Below are 22,108 nucleotides of genomic sequence, written 5' to 3'. Positions count from 1 at the left end.
TCATTCGAGCCATAATCCGTAGGTAGCGGTCATTCACTGCAATAGTAGCCCTTGGGCAGCCTGAGCGAGGCATGTCATAGACAGTTCCTGTCTCTCTGTACCTCCTCCATGTTCGAACAACATCGCTTTGGTTCACTCCTAGACGCCTGTACACTTCCCTTGTTGAGAGCCCTTCCTGGCATAAAGTAAAAATGCGGACGCGATCGAACCGCGGTATTGATCGTCTAGGCATGGTTGAACTACAGACAACACGAGCCGTGTACCTCCTTCCTGGTGGAATGACTGGAGCTAATCGGCTGCCGGACCCCCTCCCTCTAATAGGCCCTGCTCATGCATTGTTGTTTACATCTTTGAGTGAGTTTAGTGACATCTCTGAACAGCCAAAGGGTCTGTGTCTGTAATACAATATCCACAGTCAATGTCTATCTTCAGGAGCTCTGGGAACCGCGGTGATGTAAAACCTTTTTTGATGTGTGTGTCTTTGAATGCTGTTCTGCACGCTCATTCGGAACGGAAATATAGAGGAACGTCTAGAGGCATATTGTGAAGCCTCCGCCAGTGTCATCTATCGTTTACCTAGTGAACTACACAGCCTGACAAAAAAAGTCGAAGCACCCAAAAGACATTGCCAGATGTGAATGTAACTTCGTACATGTACACCTTGTCATCAGATATCTAAATGGTTAAGCAGATAATGAATTCTCTGTGACGGTGTTCAGTGTTGTTACCAGGCTGGTAGGGTATATACAGGGCACGAACAGCTTCAGATGCTGAGTAGACACTGTGAAGGACATGTAGATGCTGCGTATTCTTGTGAAGCACCGTTATCAGCACCTGACCTGTAAGGGGGCTCATTATGGGTCGGCTCGTCAAAACGTGCAATATCCAGATTTGTGGGACATTGAGTGGCCCAATGTTGGACTGCAGAAGAACGTGAGGACAAACATACTCCTCGTCAATCTTTTGGTCGACCATGACTGACCACCACAAGGGAGGATCGCCATATTGTGCACCAAGCACATCACAACTCCTTCACGTCTGCATCTGCCATCCGAGAACAAGTAGTGGATTCCCTGCAACATTGTGTCTCATCCCTCGCCATTGGACAGAGACTAGCAGCAGCCACACCAGCCAGTTACCGTCCCGTGTGTAGGCTGCCATTAACACCTCAACACAAACAGCTGGGTTTGGATTGGTACCGTGACTGAGGCACATGGACTGCTGATGAATGCCATCGTACCAGTTTCACTGATGATCGGATGACCATTGGTAGAGAATCTGAGGCGATGTCCTCTCTTCCAGCGCTTTCGAGAGGTACAACAGTGTTACTCTCGACGTCATGGTGTGGTGAGCCGTAGGGTCACAGGTGATAGGGACTGAGAAATTGTGATGGCACAATAGTACGTAAGGACATTCTGCATCCTCATGTTTTATCTCTAGCGCGACAGCGTTGTGGTGCCATTTTTCAACAGGACAATGACCGTCTACGCGTGGCACGTGCCTCTATGAACTGTCTGTACGATGCTGAGGTACTCCCGTGGCCAGAAAAATCTGTATGGGACCAGTTTGGATGTTAACTTCACCCTAGTGCTAGTAGCCAGGACATCAAGGACGAATTAAGACAGTTGTGGACCAGCTTGCCTCAGGAGAGGATACAACGGTTTCATTGCACCCTTCCCAGCCAAATCTGTGCATGCATCCAGGCCAGGGAGGGTACAACGTCATACTGATTAGTGGACTCATACTGCCACGTTCTTGGTAAGTTTGACTTGATTTTGTAATCACTGAAATGACATCGCACACACTCCCAATCCGTGAAGTTTTATTTCGTTTCTTCCTCCCCTTCTAGGTGGTTCACTTTTTTTGACAGGCTGTGAACATCCCACGCAGCCACTGGGTTGTATAACGCCACTGGACGTATTAGCTTCTGGTGCCTAATAATTTTTCATCATAGCGCCGTGCTCAACAACCGCTTATTTTTCCAAATCTTTATTTATAACAAGCACTTGATATTTGCACTACATTCGGAAACTATAGCGATAGAGTGACTGACGTAGTTGCTTCAACAGTGGCGAGGAATTTTATAAATTCTGGGACTCTGCTGGCAAGATTGTCCTTAACTGGGAGCAGCATGTCTTTTATCCTCTTGGCCTGCAGTAAAGTAGGTCTTATGCCCCGCCTGCCCAGTGCGGTGACGATACTCACGACTCCAGAGAGTACCGCACCATAATCGATAAGCTGCACTTGAAACACTCGTATCGCAGCAGCTGTATCGGTTGGCAGTACGAATTATACGGCGTTCGCCAGGGGCTGCAGCTGCCAAACCACGTGCGTGGATACTGATTGATCGATGCCTCGTTAAATACCAGAGCACTGAGCTACGGCAGACAGTTCTGTTCAGTTTGACGAATCGCGTACAGTCTCTAGTTATCGCCGTGTCTACAAGCTGCAGTGTTCGTCCGTCGTCTCAGAGACTTAGGCTCCGCGGGCATCGTTGGCCAGCTCTGGACTCTACGTAGGCATCACTCAGAGGCACAGTGACTGGATGTTAATATTTTAGAGGACTCATAATAATTTCAAACGTCTCAGTGTGCTGGACGTTTCGCAAGAAGAAGCGCCATTTAAGTTGAGTATTTGTTCATATTTAATAAATATCATTGTATTACTACTTGTTGGGAATCTTTCTGGTTGAAGTTAACCTACGTCGTTCTCCTGCAATTCCAATACCCAGAATCCCACCTAAATTGCTGGATGTGATCCCACAGAGAGGAAGAAAGCTAATAGTTGGATAACAGATTGTTGAGGTTCTTCGCATTTCCTCTTAATGGAGAAAACGAACGTGACGTCTCGACCGCTTAGCTGTTCTTTCAGAACACAGGCTTCAGGTGTTTAATTTCGGAATCGAAGTGATCTTTGTCAAAAACAGATGGAGCTCTGTGTAGAAAGACTGTCCTCGGTTGGGCGGTGGAAACTTTAGGCTCCGAGATGTATGTCAGGGTTCATCAAGATGACAGCCTGAGCGTTTGTCATTAAAAAAAAAAAATGTTACAGCAGCCAGTTACTCATGACGAAGACGCTGGAGATAATGATCGAAAACTCGAGTTTTCACCTCGTTCTGACGCGCCAAGAAGACCGAGAACATTTCCACCTAGATCTGTTCAGAAATAGAGACCCAACATGCTAAGAATAACTGCATTTGCTGTACACAGTTATAACCATTGGTCAAGTGAGTTTTTTCTTGTCTGTGTACTAGATTACGACCTGGTTGTGGTACTCAATAAACGTCATTTACAGTTAAAGCTCTTCCTTACTCTCGTGATGCTTGGGTTCTGACAACCTCGTCGCGTTCTGTGTGTGCAGATGGCTCGTGCCAAGGACCAGCTCCTCCCTCTCATGGTGGCCGACTCGCTGGGCGGTTTCCCGGGACTTCCCGGGCTCTTCGTGGCCAGCGTCTTCAGCGCAGCCCTAAGGTACGTCGACGTCTGCACAGTTTCCACGAAATTCCTCCCTAGGCTGTGGACTTACGTTATCTCGTTCCTCCTTAATTGGAGTATTTCGTAACCTGTAGCATCCACTTTACAGTGGCTTGTGGAGCATATTTTTAGATATTGGAGGTTGGTAACAGCAGTTGGGAGTAGCAATTTGCAGAGATTTTAGCTGTGATATCAGTCATACATAGCCAGTGACCAGTTGAGGGTCGAGCCGCTTTGTGTGTAATGGGGTGGTGATGGTGGTCACGGAGAATACCACTAAACACTCAATAAAGTGCGTACGGTAGCATATATAATGGAGAGATATGAGAAACCGCCTCGGGAATTGCATGTACGGTCGATATAGCTTATATATGAAGGTGATATCTGTCCGACAAGTCCGAAAGAACAGATACCATCGTTGACCATGCAGCTCTCTCGTAGTGAAATGATAAATAAATCAAGACCCTAAGCTGTCGACAGGCATTGATATACATCAACGGGGACAGTTGAAAATTTCCCAACTTAATGTCCACACACTAAATTGGTAGTGCCCCTGTCCATTACACTCATTACTCGCAGCAGACAATCCCACCGAGTCCTGTAAGAGTTCGGGCAATGCGTGTGCATCCAGCACAGAAGAAGGAAGGTCAATGGCTGGTTAGCCTTAACTGTATATGAAGATAGTATCTGTTCTTTTGGACATGTCCGAAAGATCTTCATATGAAGGGCTTATTTCAATAGTGGCACAAGCCCATTTTTGTTCATACTGAGATACAGAGTCGTAAAGTTAAACAAGCGCTGAACAATCTGCAGTTGAGATATCAGAAATACTCAAGTATATATACTTGAATATTTCTGGTATCTCAACTGCAGATTTTTCAGCGCTTATTTAACTTTAGGACTCTGTATCTCAGAATTGAAATAAGCCCTTCATATATAGTTATGGCTAACCGGCCATTGACCTTCTTCTTCTGTGCTGGATGCACACGCATTGCCCGAAGTCTTGCGGGACTTGGTAAGATCGTCTGCCGCGAGTAATGAGTGTAATGGGCAGGGGCACTACCAATGTAGTGTGTGTACATTAAGTTCGGATGTGGGTCTCACGGGGAGCGTGCAAGGAATAAATCCCTGCAGTTGCTCTATCCTCTGTGCCCTCGGTGGCTCAGTTGATTCCCACTTCGCGCGTTAGGCGACTAGGCTGTGCTATTAGTTCCGCCTCTGGCGTAGCGCTGCGTATTTTCCTCGTGTCCGTTTAGTGCCGTGTTGGCCTCCGTGCGCGTCGCATCGCTGGTTGTCGGCTAGTCGCGACGTCGTCTCGCTCTGTGATGTCCACCATGGTTCCCACGAAAATTCCGCGTACAGGTAATGTCAGCTTAACCTTCGACAAATCCACGCGTCATGTCCAGCCCGGTTCTTTGGAGATACATGACTGGTTAGCCGACACAATTAAAGTCACTACTGATCAGGTGCATACTGCACATTTTGACAGCGAATTATATGTGTTTTTTGTTAAGTTTCTTGACCCGCTCCAGGTTAGTAGGATACACTCCTGGAAATGGAAAAAAGATCACATTGACACCGGTGTGTCAGACCCACCATACTTGCTCCGGACACTGCGAGAGGGCTGTACAAGCAATGATCACACGCACGGCACAGCGGACACACCAGGAACCGCGGTGTTGGCCGTCGAATGGCGCTAGCTGCGCAGCATTTGTGCACCGCCGCCGTCAGTGTCAGCCAGTTTGCCGTGGCATACGGAGCTCCATCGCAGTCTTTAACACTGGTAGCATGCCGCGACAGCGTGGACGTGAACCGTATGTGCAGTTGACGGACTTTGAGCGAGGGCGTATAGTGGGCATGCGGGAGGCCGGGTGGACGTACCGCCGAATTGCTCAACACGTGGGGCGTGAGGTCTCCACAGTACATCGATGTTGTCGCCAGTGGTCGGCGGAAGGTGCACGTGCCCGTCGACCTGGGACCGGACCGCAGCGACGCACGGATGCACGCCAAGACCGTAGGATCCTACGCAGTGCCGTAGGGGACCGCACCGCCACTTCCCAGCAAATTAGGGACACTGTTGCTCCTGGGGTATCGGCGAGGACCATTCGCAACCGTCTCCATGAAGCTGGGCTACGGTCCCGCACACCGTTAGGCCGTCTTCCGCTCACGCCCCAACATCGTGCAGCCCGCCTCCAGTGGTGTCGCGGCAGGCGTGAATGGAAGGACGAATGGAGACGTGTCGTCTTCAGCGATGAGAATCGCTTCTGCCTTGGTGCCAATGATGGTCGTATGCGTGTTTGGCGCCGTGCAGGTGAGCGCCACAATCAGGACTGCATACGACCGAGGCACACAGGGCCAACACCCGGCATCATGGTGTGGGGAGCGATCTCCTACACTGGCCGTACACCACTGGTGATCGTCGAGGGAACACTGAATAGTGCACGGTACATCCAAACCGTCATCGAACCCATCGTTCTACCATTCCTAGACCGGCAAGGGAACTTGCTGTTCCAACAGGACAATGCACGTCCGCATGTATCCCGTGCCACCCAACGTGCTCTAGAAGGTGTAAGTCAACTACCCTGGCCAGCAAGATCTCCGGATCTGTCCCCCATTGAGCATGTTTGGGACTGGATGAAGCGTCGTCTCACGCGGTCTGCACGTCCAGCACGAACGCTGGTCCAACTGAGGCGCCAGGTGGAAATGGCATGGCAAGCCGTTCCACAGGACTACATCCAGCATCTCTACGATCGTCTCCATGGGAGAATAGCAGCCTGCATTGCTGCGAAAGGTGGATATACACTGTACTAGTGCCGACATTGTGCATGCTCTGTTGCCTGTGTCTATGTGCCTGTGGTTCTGTCAGTGTGATCATGTGATGTATCTGACCCCAGGAATGTGTCAATAAAGTTTCCCCTTCCTGGGACAATGAATTCACGGTGTTCTTATTTCAATTTCCAGGAGTGTACTTTCTCGTCACGGTTCTCAGGTACTCTTTACGAACCGTGATGGTTCCACTAGTATGGTTCTCTTGGCGAATGCAGAAGTGATATATACGATTGTCCGGTTGTTTAACCTTCCGCCCGAGGTAGACGATTGTTTTCTGAGGCCCGTTTTGCTTCCTTATGGGGAAATACGCCATATTCGAAAGGAACGCTGGTCTGCTCTGTTCCTCTTACAAGTCTATAATCGTGTTCGGTCGGTGGAAATGGTGGTCAGAAGACATATACCTTCTCATCTACAGGTATGTGGTTATAGGGTCCGTATTACGTACAGTGGCTAAGAAGGAACATGTTATTATTGTAATCAATCCGGTCATTTCCGTACTAATTGTCCGCGGCGTGTGGTGGTATTAAAACCTACATAGGAACAGCGTAAAAAATTGACTTTAGCTGATCTTCTGCCGCAGGGATCTCAGACTGAATCGCTCCCTATTACTGAGGGACGCAGTGATCCGATGACCGACACCACCCGTGATTTTCCCCCGCTGTCCTTGCGTAGGGATGTTGATGCCATTAATCCCGATGTGCCCGCCATGATTTCTCACAACAATCGTCGCCGAACACAGGATGATGCGGCTGAAGAACCTTACCTATTGGATCGCCCTTCCAATGGGCCTCCAGTAACGGACCCTCCTTCTCAGTCTGAAATCGTGGATGAGGACGCCTGTGCAGAAGATCCCTCACACCTTATCTGGCGTTGTCCCTGTTGTCAAGGCCGCCCCTTCAGAGACGCCCGTGCAGGAACCTGTTTCCGGTTCCCACGTGTCTTCTTCGGCTCTCTCTGACACTTCTCCTGTCGACTCTGATTCCCATCCCCCTTCTGCTACTTCTGTCGCCCCCTCTGGGTCACAGCCTTTTCCCATGAAACAACTGATTGATTCTCAAGAGCCCGTGGATCCCGTTGTTATTCACCAACCGTCCCTTCGTGGACCCATGTCTGCGGACGAGTGGGATGTAGAGGTCTCTCCCTCGCAATCTGAAACGGAATACCTACATGATGCTCCCTCGCGACCGAACGCGGCAGCGGCGGAGCCGCAGTAGACTCCGTAAACAGCCACAGAGGGCCGCATCACAGCCCAGGAAAAAGCAGTGGGAAGATGAGGGTTCTGTTTCGTAGTTCTTCTCTCTCTGATTGATTCTGGTGTGGTTACTGCTCCGTCAACTGACGGATCTCTACCGTTCTTTTTTCTGGGTTGAAGTTTGATGCAAGCATACACATTTCTTACTCTGAATATTAAGAGTATGTTCTGAGCTTCAGCTCACCGCTTTACGACAGTTCATATATCAATTTGGGGCAGATGTTTTTTTTACAGCAAGCCTTATTCGAACAATTTTCCATTCCTGGGTTCTCCACCTTTTTTTAATGTAGCTTCCGAACTTTCTACGGGCACTACCTCGTTTTATAGGGAAGGCATTCCGTTGATGGATTTCGAAGTATTCGACAGTGGAAGGGCGATCTCAGTTTACTCCGTCTTTATGCCCCTTCTGGCACAGGTCGTACTACCGCACGTTCGAATTTCTATAAAGAAGAAATCATTTACCTGCTTCGCAAATCCCCGACAAAAATTATCTTAGGTGGGGACTTCAATTTGTGTTATACGGCCGGTGGATCAGTCTCCTAATTTTAATTTCAGTAAAGAACTCGACGACTTGGTGCGCTCCTTGCGTCTGCGTGACGTGTGGGTTTCTCGCTATCCTACACTCGTGCGACATACATACTTGACTCCCACGTCTAGCAGTCGCCTCGATCACTTTTACTTTTGCGATTCCTTGTGTGGGCAACTTCTGGATGTTGTGATACCAGCCTGTTTTACTGATCATTGGGCCGTAGCCGTCACGTTTAATTACGAGCAGCAACCGGTAAAATTGTTTCGTCCTCCCTGGACGCTCAATATAGCCTATTTGCAAGATACCTCTCTTGGTGCCGTCCTGGAGGACGTACGAGTTCGTTGTTCTCGTACTATGGACCGGTACTCGTCTGTTGTGGCATGGTGAACACTGCATGCTAAACCACAAATCCGTAGGGCTCTCATGCGTTTTGGAACTGCGAAGGTGGCAGACGATCGACGAAAGCAAGAATTTTACTACTCAGTCTTACATCAACTGTAAAATAGTGCTACGCATGCTCCCCTACGGGTTACTGACATACAGCGCATCAAAGCCAAATTCCTGCTGCTCAAACGCATTCAAGTGGAGGGACTGCAGACAAGGTCTCAACCACATTCCCTTTTACAAGACGAATTGACGTCACTATACCATCTAGTCCGCTTATGGGCGCGCCAGAAACGTGTGTGCCTTGCCTCCCTCACAACCGCTGACGGCAGGATGTTCACCTCTCACCGTGACATTTCCAACATTATTTACACCTATTTTACTGATCTGTACGATACCCATGTCCCGGCTGAAAACTCTCTAGACGACTTTACATCCTTGCTGAATCGCGTCGTCACTCCTCAATTAAATGACGCTTTTCTGCGTCCCTTTAACAAGGATGATATATATAATGTTGTTACAGGATCTCAGTCCCGCAAGTCGCCTGGATTAGACGGTATTCCTAAGGAGTTTTATGTTCAACTTTGGCCACTCATTGGTGACACCATAATGTCAATGGTAAATGAACTGATGCGGGGAGTGTCACTTCCTGCTCCTTTTCAGGAAGGTAAACTGGTCCTCCTCCCGAAATCCACAGGTCGACCTGCGATTGATTCCCTCCGTCCTATTACTCCCCTTAACTTCGATTATAAAACTGTCGCTCGAGCAATTAATATCTGTCTCTCTAAGCTGCTCGATACCATTATTGCCGCCCACCAAAGATGTGCGCCTGGACGCACGAAACTGACTTGTGTTCTCGAATGTCACGATGTAATTTCGGTGGCGGCTGCCGCTAATATCCCAGGGGCTTTGCTTTTTCGTGATTTCCAAAAAGCGTTTGATCGTGTCAGCCATGATTTTTCAACGAGAGTGCTCACCGCTGTCGGCTTTAATAATGATGCTCGACAGGTCCTAACTCGCCTTTTTACCGGTATCAGTGTCTCGATGATTGTGAACGCCGGCCATTGTGGCCGAGCGGTTCTAGGCGCTTCAGTCTGGAACTGCGTGACCGCTACGGTCGCAGGTTCGAATCTTCCGTCGGTCATGGATGTGTGTGACGCCCTTAGGTTAGTTGGGTTTAAGTAGTTCTAAGCTCTAGGGGACTGATGACCTCAGATGTTAAGTCCCATAGCGTTCACAGCCATTTGAACCATTTTTGATTATGAAGTTTACCCCAGGGAAGCCCCTTATCTATGTCACTCTTTATCTCGTTCTTAAAGCCCTTACTTCGCCGCCTCTCCATGCAATTACTTGGCTGGACTATGTTGGGGGAACTCTTTTCAGTCCGTGCATACACCAATGACGTCAGGGGTTTAGTACGACATGTCGATGACATACCGAGGCTTAAGGATACCTTGGATTCATTTTGTCGTCTTGCTGGTGCTCGCATTAATGATCGTAAATGCACGTTCCTACCGTTGCGAGGCTTCGGTCATGTCGTCATTCCTTGGGCGACGGTCGTCAATCGCCTTAAGACATTAGGGGTCTTAGTGGATCGCAATCCGATCAAAATGGCGACACTAAATTGGCGTGCGGTTACGAGTCGTGTTCTCGGAGCGATCCTTGAACACGAACGCCGTTCCCTTAGCCTCCTTCACAAGGTACGGGCCTTAGAGACCTATGTCTCCAGTAAAGTATATTACGTTGCGCAGGTCTTCCCGCTTCCCGCGATGATAGCCTGCAGACTGAAACAGCTGACTGGTCGATTCCTTTGGCGCCGCCATATCTTTCGTATCCAGTATGAAGTCGTAGCCAGGCCTTGAAAGGTTGGAAGATTGGGTCTTTCTGATATCAAAGTGAAGGCATCCATCTTATTTGCCTGCCGCAATGTTTTAACCTGTACGCGGGCTCCGCATTCAGTTACCTCTCGTTTATTTTCCCGCCTCCGGCTGGTCAGTCTGACCCCTCCTGTTGGTGTTGAACGGATTAATCCTAAATTGCGGCACATTTGTGAATACTTTTTAACTATCGATTTCCTAGGTGCTGATATACTTTCTATGACGCATATTACTACCAACATTTTATCACCCCGTTGGGGTGCACCATGTCCTCTTTCTTCTGTTGAACTTGCTTCCCCGTCAACGTCTTGGAAAACGGTCTGGTCTCATCTTAGTCTTCCTATTTTGCCGATGGAGATTGTTTCGAAGTGGTATAAGGTCACTCATCGTCTGATACCTACTGGTGATCGTCTTTTTTGTATTGGCCTTCGTACGACTGATCAGTCATCAACCTGGCACCTTACTTTATAGGCTTTTTGCTTGCGAATGGGATAATTGGCTCTGGGTCCGCCGTCAATTAGCTTTCCTTACTCGAGGGCCTGAAACCGCTTTCCCAGACGACATTTTCCTACATCCGGACATATCCATTTTTCCTCAGTGTTGTGTACATAGTTTCGCGTAGTCAGCGCGTACACAACTTTCCCAATAGAGCGCGCCCCGCTAAGCACAACAGCGCAGGTGCAGCGCTCGTCCGTCTCTGCACTACGAGATGGCGCTGTCTTAGAGACGGACCAAATTCTGCTTCCGCCGATCTGTGTATTAATGTGTAACGCAGCCAATGAGATTGCTGCCAACGTAGAACCTTTTCTCCTCGCGGATCACACTCGCGCAGTGATACCTGAACGCGCGAGGTATTATAATCAGTGTACAGACCTCCGATTAGTCAGTCTGCATTAGTCTGTACCAGTCTGCATTAGTCTGTAGTCAAGTTTCAGTCCGCGCCTAATAAGATTATCATATTCCTGTACATAGCCATGAAGATAAATGTATAGACACTTTGCCAAGTATCAGAGATATGTGAGAATAAGATTAGCGTACCAAGACCAAAGGAACTTCAGATTGTCAATTGTAAATATCATCCAGAATCAAGTTAAGTAAGGTTTATGATTATTATTATTTTAATAAATGTGTGTGAAAATTAATCAAGTTCTGTTTAAAGTTTGTCACCGCCAATCTGCTACTCTAAGCGTGCAAGTGGCATTTCTATCGTCTGACCTAACGGCAGAAGATAAACACGCCACGATAAGACCACGAGACATATTGCTGACACTCGCCTACTTCATTAGAGCGATAAGTCAAATAACCTGATGGTGTGTGTACCGAAGGTCTTACAGTACGCACACCACACTCAGTCGAAAACATACACGATTGTCTGGCTCTTGGGATACTATGTTCACTATGTCGCTGAAGGCAGGAATGACCCAGATCCCCGCGTTTTTCACCATTATCTGACAACTGCGTATTGGAAATGGCAGCGATTGCCACGATACCGAACGATTTTTGCGAATATGCCTTTTCTTGTGTTTAACCGTCAGGGTGTTGGTTAAATTCCCCTGTGATCCCTGTTTCTTCCCTGAGCTTGAGTTCCCTCTCTTGTAGCTTTGTTATGTCACTTTTTCTCTTCCACATGTATATAAAAAAAATATTGACAAGAAGGGTGTGATAATTGGTTAGTCTTCCCGTTCAGAATTTAATAATTCTTTGTGCTTGAACTAACTTGTTGATTTTCTTTTGCAGCTGATATTAAATGATTTGACTATGGTTGTCTGATTTTCATGAAAATACAAAGTCAATCTGATAATAAAAAAAAAAGATGGATAGAGCGTCTGCCATGGAAGCAGGAGCTCCCGGGTTCGAGTCCCGGTCGGGGCACACATTTTCGACTGTCCCCGTTGATGTATATCAACGCCTATCGACAGCTTAGGGTCTTGATTTAATTATCATTTCAATATACACTCCTGGAAATTGAAATAAGAACACCGTGAATTCATTGTCCCAGGAAGGGGAAACTTTATTGACACATTCCTGGGGTCAGATACATCACATGATCACACTGACAGAACCACAGGCACATAGACACAGGCAACAGAGCATGCACAATGTCGGCACTAGTACAGTGTATATCCACCTTTCGCAGCAATGCAGGCTGCTATTCTCCCATGGAGACGATCGTAGAGATGCTGGATGTAGTCCTGTGGAACGGCTTGCCATGCCATTTCCACCTGGCGCCTCAGTTGGACCAGCGTTCGTGCTGGACGTGCAGACCGCGTGAGACGACGCTTCATCCAGTCCCAAACATGCTCAATGGGGGACAGATCCGGAGATCTTGCTGGCCAGGGTAGTTGACTTACACCTTCTAGAGCACGTTGGGTGGCACGGGATACATGCGGACGTGCATTGTCCTGTTGGAACAGCAAGTTCCCTTGCCGGTCTAGGAATGGTAGAACGATGGGTTCGATGACGGTTTGGATGTACCGTGCACTATTCAGTGTCCCCTCGACGATCACCAGTGGTGTACGGCCAGTGTAGGAGATCGCTCCCCACACCATGATGCCGGGTGTTGGCCCTGTGTGCCTCAGTCGTATGCAGTCCTGATTGTGGCGCTCACCTGCACGGCGCCAAACACGCATACGACCATCATTGGCACCAAGGCAGAAGCGACTCTCATCGCTGAAGACGACACGTCTCCATTCGTCCCTCCATTCACGCCTGTCGCGACACCACTGGAGGCGGGCTGCACGATGTTGGGGCGTGAGCGGAAGACGGCCTAACGGTGTGCGGGACCGTAGCCCAGCTTCATGGAGACGGTTGCGAATGGTCCTCGCCGATACCCCAGGAGCAACAGTGTCCCTAATTTGCTGGGAAGTGGCGGTGCGGTCCCCTACGGCACTGCGTAGGATCCTACGGTCTTGGCGTGCATCCGTGCGTCGCTGCGGTCCGGTCCCAGGTCGACGGGCACGTGCACCTTCCGCCGACCACTGGCGACAACATCGATGTACTGTGGAGACCTCACGCCCCACGTGTTGAGCAATTCGGCGGTACGTCCACCCGGCCTCCCGCATGCCCACTATACGCCCTCGCTCAAAGTCCGTCAACTGCACATACGGTTCACGTCCACGCTGTCGCGGCATGCTACCAGTGTTAAAGACTGCGATGGAGCTCCGTATGCCACGGCAAACTGGCTGACACTGACGGCGGCGGTGCACAAATGCTGCGCAGCTAGCGCCATTCGACGGCCAACACCGCGGTTCCTGGTGTGTCCGCTGTGCCGTGCGTGTGATCATTGCTTGTACAGCCCTCTCGCAGTGTCCGGAGCAAGTATGGTTGGCCTGACACACCGGTGTCAATGTGTTCTTTTTTCCATTTCCAGGAGTGTAGCTTAGTTGTGCAGCTATTTGATTTCATTCATTAAACTCTTACACAATTTGTCTCTAGAAACCTATGCATACTGCTTTGTGTCATTGTCGAAACAGAACCGAACAGCACCCAATGCAAGCCTAAGGGCGAAGATTAAAGTGAGCTTTACTATCATAAACAGCAAGTACTGTCAAGTACCCTAACTGTACGGAAAACTTTTACTTTCAGACAAGACGCACAAAACATACCGTCCATATTTTCCGCTGTATCTAGATATTTTCAGTGCAACACAGTGAAAGCTAGGTTTGCCTCCACAACGAAATAACATTTTTCTTTCCAACGTTGTGGGGACGGGTTATACAAAATACGTTTAATCAGCAAGGGAAAACCGATCAAACGCTTCTGTTGGATACTCATTACCCTGGCGGTAGGTGTCACAGTTCCTATGTTTTTATTTCACAGAAATTTCAAATTCTTAAAGTTCGTGTGCAAAATGTGTCCTTATAGTTCTATACACGTTAGAATTTTATGCCGTGACTTTTTTCTTGTTTTTTCCAGATCATTATGTCAGAAACATACAGAAAAGAAAAGCGATAATACCAATACGCTGTAACCTATGTTCTGTACAGCGGCTTGTATGGTATTTGTGTAGGTGTGGATGTAGGATGATGCATTTGTCTATAAGAAGATAGTAACGAACTGCAGGAAGTCCTGGTTCAAATGGCTCTGAGCACTATGGGACTTAACATCTATGGTCATCAGTCCCCTAGAACCTAAGGACATCACACACATCCATGCCCGAGGCAGGATTCGAACCTGCGACCGTAGCGGTCGCGCGGTTCCAGACTGAAGCGCCTAGAACCGCTCGGCCACAACGGCCGGCGGAAGTCCTGTTTGGGGGGGGGGGGGGGGTTCGGTGGAGAGACCGGCTGTTGACTTCACGGTAAATGAACGTAAATATTACATCTAAATAGGGCCAGTTATCCATCGCTGGCAACATTAACTGCCACAAAAATTTGCAGGAACTGATGGTTGACTCTGAATGTAATGTAACGTAGTGTGCATAAATAGATGGATAGATCCATTACTGTTCCATTATGATTTTGATGTAGCAGCATAGCTTACTTGATCACTAGCAGTGCCCCACAGCGTTACTCGTGGTTAGTTATCTGAAAAAAAAAGCTTTGGTCAGTATTTATTCCAATCTTCTATTTGTCCATCCCCTCTTTCTCCTTTTCTCTGACCATCTCCTCCCCCGCCCCCTCTGTCCATCTCCATCTGCCCCCTCTCTCTGATCACCTGTCCCCCCCTCTTCCCAGCTCCTCCGTCGCTCCCCTCTCCTAGACCATCTCCTCCACCACCCTACCTGCCTCCACCTCTTCCTTCCCCCCCTGTCTGTCCACCTCCTCCTAACCCCCTGCTCTCTACACATTATAACTTCCACCCCAATAAAAGGCTGGTGGTTCTTACCCCCAAAGTATTTCTTTTCCAGATCATAACCAATACAGATTTCGTTGAAATCGTTCCAAGGGTTTAGGAAGAACTTTTTGCCCATGGCTTTGCCCAGGTACGCACATAACAAATAGATTTCATATATACGTAACATATTTCACACGTATTTGTACCCATATTTCATTATGACGTCGTGTCTCCTGAACTATATGTCGTATAGTGATATAATTTTGCGAATATATATCCTGCTACTGTCAACGAAATGTGTTGTGAACAGAGTTAGTATTACTGAAGTAATAAATTAAGTCGTCATGCATGATGCGGCTGTTTTTCAGGCATCTCAGTATTCGACGTCATATCTGCTGAACTATGTGTCGCATTATGACATATTTTTGTACGTATATTCATCTGCATATGTGGATACAGTCCGCAAGATGTGTTGCGAATAGTTAATAGTAAAGAAGTAATAAATTTAAACATCATACACGATGCGGCAGATTTTCACGCATCTCAGTTTATAACGTCGTATTTTCATAATTATGTGTCGTACAATGATATAATTTTGCTGGAACATTTAATGGTATATGTGAATATTGTCCACAAAATCCGTCATGAGTACAGTTAGTAGTGAAGAAGTGATAAATTAATCGTCATGCTTCTTGCGGAAATTTTACTACATGAACAGCGGAAATGTAGTAAGCGATAAACTGTTTCCCTTTTCATCATTTTGTGGGGGTTTCCAGCGAGAAAAAGTTTCGTAAAGGTTTGATAATATGGTTAAAGTTTGTTACAAGCCTCTAAGTACTCTTCTTCTTAAAAACTGTTTGAATCAAATATTCGCATGTCATAGGCTACACTTCTTTTACATCACCACCCGTTCGACAGGCAGAAATATCTAAGGTAGCCCATGTGTAAATTCTGGAATAAGCTATCTCCATTCCAGATTTCATCCAAATCCGTCCAGTCGTTTCAGCGTGAAAGAGTAACAAAAACAGTAACATACACACTCACAAACTTATGCATTTATAAATTATAAGATAGCTCTGGGGAAACCATTAATCCACTCTGCAACTATTCTCACCATTAACAAGAAATTCATTAAAAGCTATAGCCTTTGAGAGGAGGAGTGGACAGACGTGACGTATGGCAATCTATTTTTCTGTGTGTCTGCTGTAACTTCGAAGTGTTGTTTTGTCTTCTTTTCTGTTTATTTAGAAGTTGAAACACATTAAGCAATCTAGAATGAAATTTTCACTCTACAGCGGAGTGTGCGCTGATATGAAACTTCCTGGCAGATTAAAACTGTGTGCCGGACCGAGACTCGAACTCGGGACCTTTGCCTTTCGTGGGTAAGTGCTCTCCAACTGAGCTACCCAAGCACGACTCACGCCCCGTCCTCACAGCTTTAATTCCGCCAGTACCTCGTCTCCTGCCTTCCAAATTTCATAGAAGTTCTCCTGAGAAGGCAAAGGTCCTGAGTTCAAGTCTCGGTTCGACACACAGTTTTAATCTGCCAGGAAGTTTCATACCAGCGCACACTCCGCTGTATAGTGAAAATTTCATTCTAGAAATATCCCCCAGTCTGTGGCTAAGCCATGTCTCCGCAATACCCTTTCTTCCAGGAGTGCTAGTTCTGCAAGGTTCGCAGAAGAGCTTCTGTGAAGTTTGGAAGGTGAGAGACGAGGTACTGGCGGAATTAAAGCTGTGAGGACGGGGCGTGAGTCGTGCTTGGGTAGCTCACTTGGTAGAGCACTTGCCCGCGAAAGGCAAAGGTCCCGAGTTTGAGACTCGGTCCGGCACACAGTTTTAATCTGCCAGGAAGTTTCACATCAAGCAATGTTAAAATGTTACCGTTGATCCCTAGAGGGTATTGGTTACAATATTTCAGGGGATAAAAGATGAAGCACTTGCAGCACGTAGCAAATACCGTGCATTAATTTCAAAACTGTCTGTCACTTTTTTTTTTCTTTTTAAATACAGCATGCGATATGACCAGTAGATCTCATATTAATGTCGGTTAGTAAGTGTCCGGATACTTTCGATCAGACTGCACATCGATAAAATGGAAGTACATTGTCGAATAAGTTTTGTAAAGGATTCCACATGAGTGTTAGCAGCCGGTGCGTCGCCGGCGGTTGAAGGCTCCGGCTGGTTACACGATGACCCTCTGCCCAGTTACTGCAGCCCTGTGCGTCCGGGGAGTTGAGAGGATATTGCTTATGGCATTCCTTGTGGAGCTGCTGCTGGCTGTCTTTCGCCGTGACGGCGTGTCATCCGCAGAAGGGAATAGGCAGCTGTCGTGATATCAACACCTGAGTGCGCTAGAGCAGGAGATGCTGCGAAGACATACGTGACTACCGGAAAAACAGCGTGTTTGCGGTGAGTTAGAAATACACTGTTCGGAGTACGCAGGCTACAGTTTTGTCTGTTCTTAAATAAAGTGCATACCTCTCTCTCTTATTATTATCCTGGTGGTAGCGGCGCAAGTGCTGGATATTAGCGATGCATACACCATTGTCTGTAGAAGCGTTGCCGCCGTTAGTTTTACAAGTCCAATATAATCTTATATTCCTAGAGGACGTGATAGTGACGTCATACACTAATAGCTAAATTTTTAAACATTCACAGTCCAGTATTTATGTGCGTATTCTTGACAAATCGGTAAAATTATCCCAAGGCCTGTATTCATGCGCGTCTTCTTAAAAAATTTGTAAAATTGCCACGAAACACGCATTTATGGTTATCTTCTTAAAAAGTGAGGCAAAATCAGTAAAACAGCTATGAAACCTGTATTTATAAGGGTCTTCTTCAAAAAATCACTAACATTACCCCAAAACCATTGTCACATTTTCCAAAAAAATAACACTGGCTGCAATACTCTGCCAGTAATTCCTGAAAATGACGTAGATACCACTGGATGCAATACTGTGCTTGAAATTTACGAATATCACCTGCATTTATGGTACTGCTGCTGCGGTTGCTCGAGCGAGACAGACACCCCAGTCCCCTCTCAGGATGCTGGGCACTCTAACAGGGGTGGTGTTGCGGATTCGACAAATAAGATCATACTGTACCACAGAGGAGGGGGGGCGAGGGAGACATCAATTTTGGCTAATAAATTGCCGTCTTTACGATAACCGGCTTTCTTCCCTGTCCTTCCCTATCCGGTGGGACCGATGACATCGCTGTTTGGTCCCCTCCTCCAAATCAATCAACCAACCAACCAACCAGCACTACTCTGCCGCCATTTTGATCATAATTTATTGTAATTATATTAACTGTGGTGGATCATTAATTGTAATTATAATGAGTTATAGCCCGTCAGTAAACAAAAAATGAGCACAAATGAGCCATTTGTTTACTTGAGACAAGGTACGGCGAGTGGCCGGTTTGTTTATATAAGGAGAACAATTTGGCTTTTGTTGCAGAACTGGCTCAGTCCCGCTACTTACGTCCATAATGGTTCATCGACAGATATAGAAGTAGTTTCGTATGTGCCCCAGGGAAGTGCGCTTGAACCCTTACTGTTCATGTTAATATTCAGTCGGATCTTGATAAGATTTGATACTGGTGCGAAGATTGGAAACGTGCTTTAATTATTCATAAATATAACATTGTGTACATCACCAAAGGAAAAAAGTTATTGTCCTGTAAGTACCATGTTTACGAGTCACAACTGGACTCGGTCAACTTATACAAATGTCTTGGAGTAACAGTTGTAGTGATATAAGATGGAACGATCATAAACATTCAGTCGTAAGTAAAGCAAGTGGCGGGCTTCGGTTCATTGGTACAATACTACGGAAACGCGCAGTTAGTCTGCAAAGGAAAGGTTACAGAACACTCGTCACACCCATCTTAGAATGATGCTAAAGTGTGTGTGATGCGTACCAAATGGGGCTAACGTACACAGAGAATGGCGGCAGGTATACTCACAGGTTTGCTGGAGCCGTGAAAGAGTATCAAGGAGATCTGGAGAAACTTAACTGGCAGACGCTTGAGATTGACTTAAACTATCCTGAGAAAGCCTACTTACAGAGTTTCAAGAACCGGCCTTAACTTCCACTTCTCGCTTCGCTATGGTATGCTGTTTCTGGTAGTCAAATTATTTGCTCAGTATTACATCAAACTACTGTCAATGAAAGGTAGTACTGGTTTTCCAGCAAGATGCAGCTTGTAAGCGGTACTGTTATCGATAGGCGTATGACGTAGTAAATCATACCCCTACACATTTCTGATTCTTTGCAACTTTCTGAGCTGAGCGAATCTTTCGTCGGCAGGGACATTGTCTTGCTGTTACGTTCAACAATGCACAAACTCTACCAGCCACACACCAGAATGTGCATAAATAGTCGTTGTTCGGGTTTCATGCGGAACGTTCGCATATAGTTGCACTGCACCAAAATCATTTGAACGGTTTGCTAAAGTGATGAATTATGTGTTTGGACGTATTACATCTGTTAAGATCATAGTGGGTAATGATTCGGTTTATTCGCGGAAGGTGCGCGTAGTTACCTATGAAACCAGTGAACGAAACAGTATCTTCGCTCTTTGTCAGTAACCTTCGTTGATGGAAAATATTATTATATGAACAGTTATAAAAAGGCTGCTGGCAAAAGTTATAAAGTAAAAGATTAATTTGAAAAAGCAATGTAGCAATGGCAAATTTCAGTGTGAAACTGGAATACATTGAACCGTTAATACGAGGACGGTTGGGTCTAGCATTATTGCTAAGTGTTACTTGCAAAAAATCAGTAAACGAAGTAAAATCATCTGTGAAGTCAGCCTTTCAAAGCAACATTTTTCCACCTAAAATTTTGTGGAACTTCAATAATCATAAAGAAAAGAGTAACGTTTTCGTATTAGGCAACATGGTCAGACTCCTTTTCCAATGAATTGTGTTCTCTCTGTTAACCATTTCCCAACCAAGTCCGATCACCACGAATTAATCGCCACAAAATAAGGTAAGAGGATGGCGGTTACAAGCTACTTATACTTGTCACACATCTCGTCAGCCGATGTCTAGTGAGCGTGAAGCATTATCAGAAGAACAAACACAAAGCAAAGGTTTCTGCTCTCTTCAATCGCCGGAGTTAACTGGTTGTTGTTTTTTATCGACGAGAATATTTAAAACCAAAAATGTACGAAAATAACATTAGATGAACAGGAGTGAGTTTAAGTGTGATTTCACGAGGACAGAAAGTGGTGCAGGGTGATAATTTTTAACATACATTATTCTGTCAAAGGTATACGGACATCTGTTAGTGGACATTAATGTGGGGTGTGTTCACCCTTCGTCTTTCTGACAATTTGAAATCTGCTGAGAATACTTTCAGTGAGATTTCTGAATGTCTTGTGAAGCAACGGCAGTCCAACAGCGAAAATCAGAGAAGGTGGACGCTGGTGTCCGGAGCGAAGTCGATGTTGTAACTCATTCCAGAGATGTTCCTGAGCAGGTCAGTCCATTGTAGAAATGTTATTGTGCATGAAACATTGTCTCACAGATATTGCTTTATGGCAGGGTGCTTCGTCATGTTGATGCAAATGTTCATCACGCATGCAGTACTCAATGCTGTAAAATGTATTCGTATCATTCCGGATTTTGCGGTTTCTAAAGAGAAACAAGGGGACCATACCCTAACCATTAAAAACACTACCAACTGCAACACCCCTGTACAACGAAGTTTCACTCTGCAACAAAGTGTGCACGGATTTGACACTTCCTTGACAGATTAATTACAACTGTGTGGTGGACCAGGGCTTGAACCTGGGGATTTTGTCTTTCGCAGGCAAGTACTCTACCTACTGAGCCATCCAAGCAAGATTCACGATCAGGCCGCACAGCTTTACTGTTGCCAGTACCTCGTCTTCTTCCTTTCAAACTCCGGCAATGTATGCGAGACAACTTCAGTGATGTGTGGAAGGTATGAGATGAGGTTCTGGCGGAAGCAAAGCTGTGAGGGCAGGTCATGAGTCGTGCTTGGATAGCTCACTCGGTACAGCACTTTCCTGTGAAAGGCAAAGGTCAAAGTTTCGAGTCCCGTTCCGGCATACTCTTTTCATCTGCCAGATAGTTTCATAATACCACCTCCTCCATACTTCACTGTTGTCACTACACTTGATTGTAGACTAAGTTTTCCAGACATATGCCAAACCCAAACCTTTCCATCAGATTGGCACTCGGTATAGCGTACTTTATAACTCTTTCCAGTCCAGTGGCATCACTCCCTTAAACCACCTCAAGTGTCATTTGGCACAGATTACAGAAATGTTGGTTATGATTAACTGTGCGACTATTGCAGCCCTTTTCTTTTTAACTCCCTATTCTTTTTAATTTCCTACCCGCAGTCATTGTGCTAGATGAACTAATGGTAGCACATTGGATCTGACAGGTCATTCCTTCTGCTGTTTCCATACGATTTTGTACAATCACCTTTCACAATGCTCAATGGTCCCTGTTCGTCAGTGCATTAGGTCTGCATGGTCACGGTTTAGCTGTAGTTGTTCGTTCACATTTTCACTTCAGAATCAGATCACCAACAGTCGGCTTCGGCAGCTTCACATGGGACATCCATAGACAAGTCCGTGTTCGAAGTCACTTAGTTCTCCTGGCTGGCCCATTCTGCTGTTATTGCTTCTCTAGACTACGCAATACTCCTCACCCCCTTTTTTTGCTGTCGGATCCACATTTGGTGACATCTAGTCGTCAATTCCACGTTATGTGTGGGTGTCCGGATACTTTTGACCAGATAGCGTACGCTTCTCACGATATGAACCATTTTAACATCTGATATAAGAACGTAGGCTTCCGCGGCCGGTGTCAGTGATTAAAATTCTTCTGGGTATTATGCCGCGTCATTGCTAAAAACTAACAACAATAATAAACTAAAACCAACGTTTCGGCCGAATTGCGACGGCCTTCCTCAGGGCACGACTGGTTTTGCATGGGGATTGG

The 22,108-nt window shown here is 46.5% G+C and overlaps 1 protein-coding gene across 4 annotated transcripts in view; it reads left to right on the top strand.

Moving 5' to 3' along the window:
* Positions 1–22,108, top strand: part of LOC126195209 (sodium-coupled monocarboxylate transporter 1-like) — a 299,461-nt gene that overhangs the window by 196,601 nt on the left and 80,752 nt on the right. For all 4 annotated transcript variants that reach the window (XM_049933729.1, XM_049933727.1, XM_049933728.1 and 1 more), the window contains exon 10: positions 3,361–3,470. In XM_049933729.1, coding sequence (XP_049789686.1) covers positions 3,361–3,470 — 110 coding nt within the window. The remainder of the gene's footprint in view (positions 1–3,360; positions 3,471–22,108) is intronic.

The sequence above is a fragment of the Schistocerca nitens genome, chromosome 7 (genome assembly GCF_023898315.1).
Source record: "Schistocerca nitens isolate TAMUIC-IGC-003100 chromosome 7, iqSchNite1.1, whole genome shotgun sequence".
Taxonomy (NCBI): domain Eukaryota; kingdom Metazoa; phylum Arthropoda; class Insecta; order Orthoptera; family Acrididae; genus Schistocerca; species Schistocerca nitens.
The sequence above is the reverse complement of the archived record's forward strand: the minus strand, read 5'-3'. Positions and strand labels throughout refer to the sequence as shown.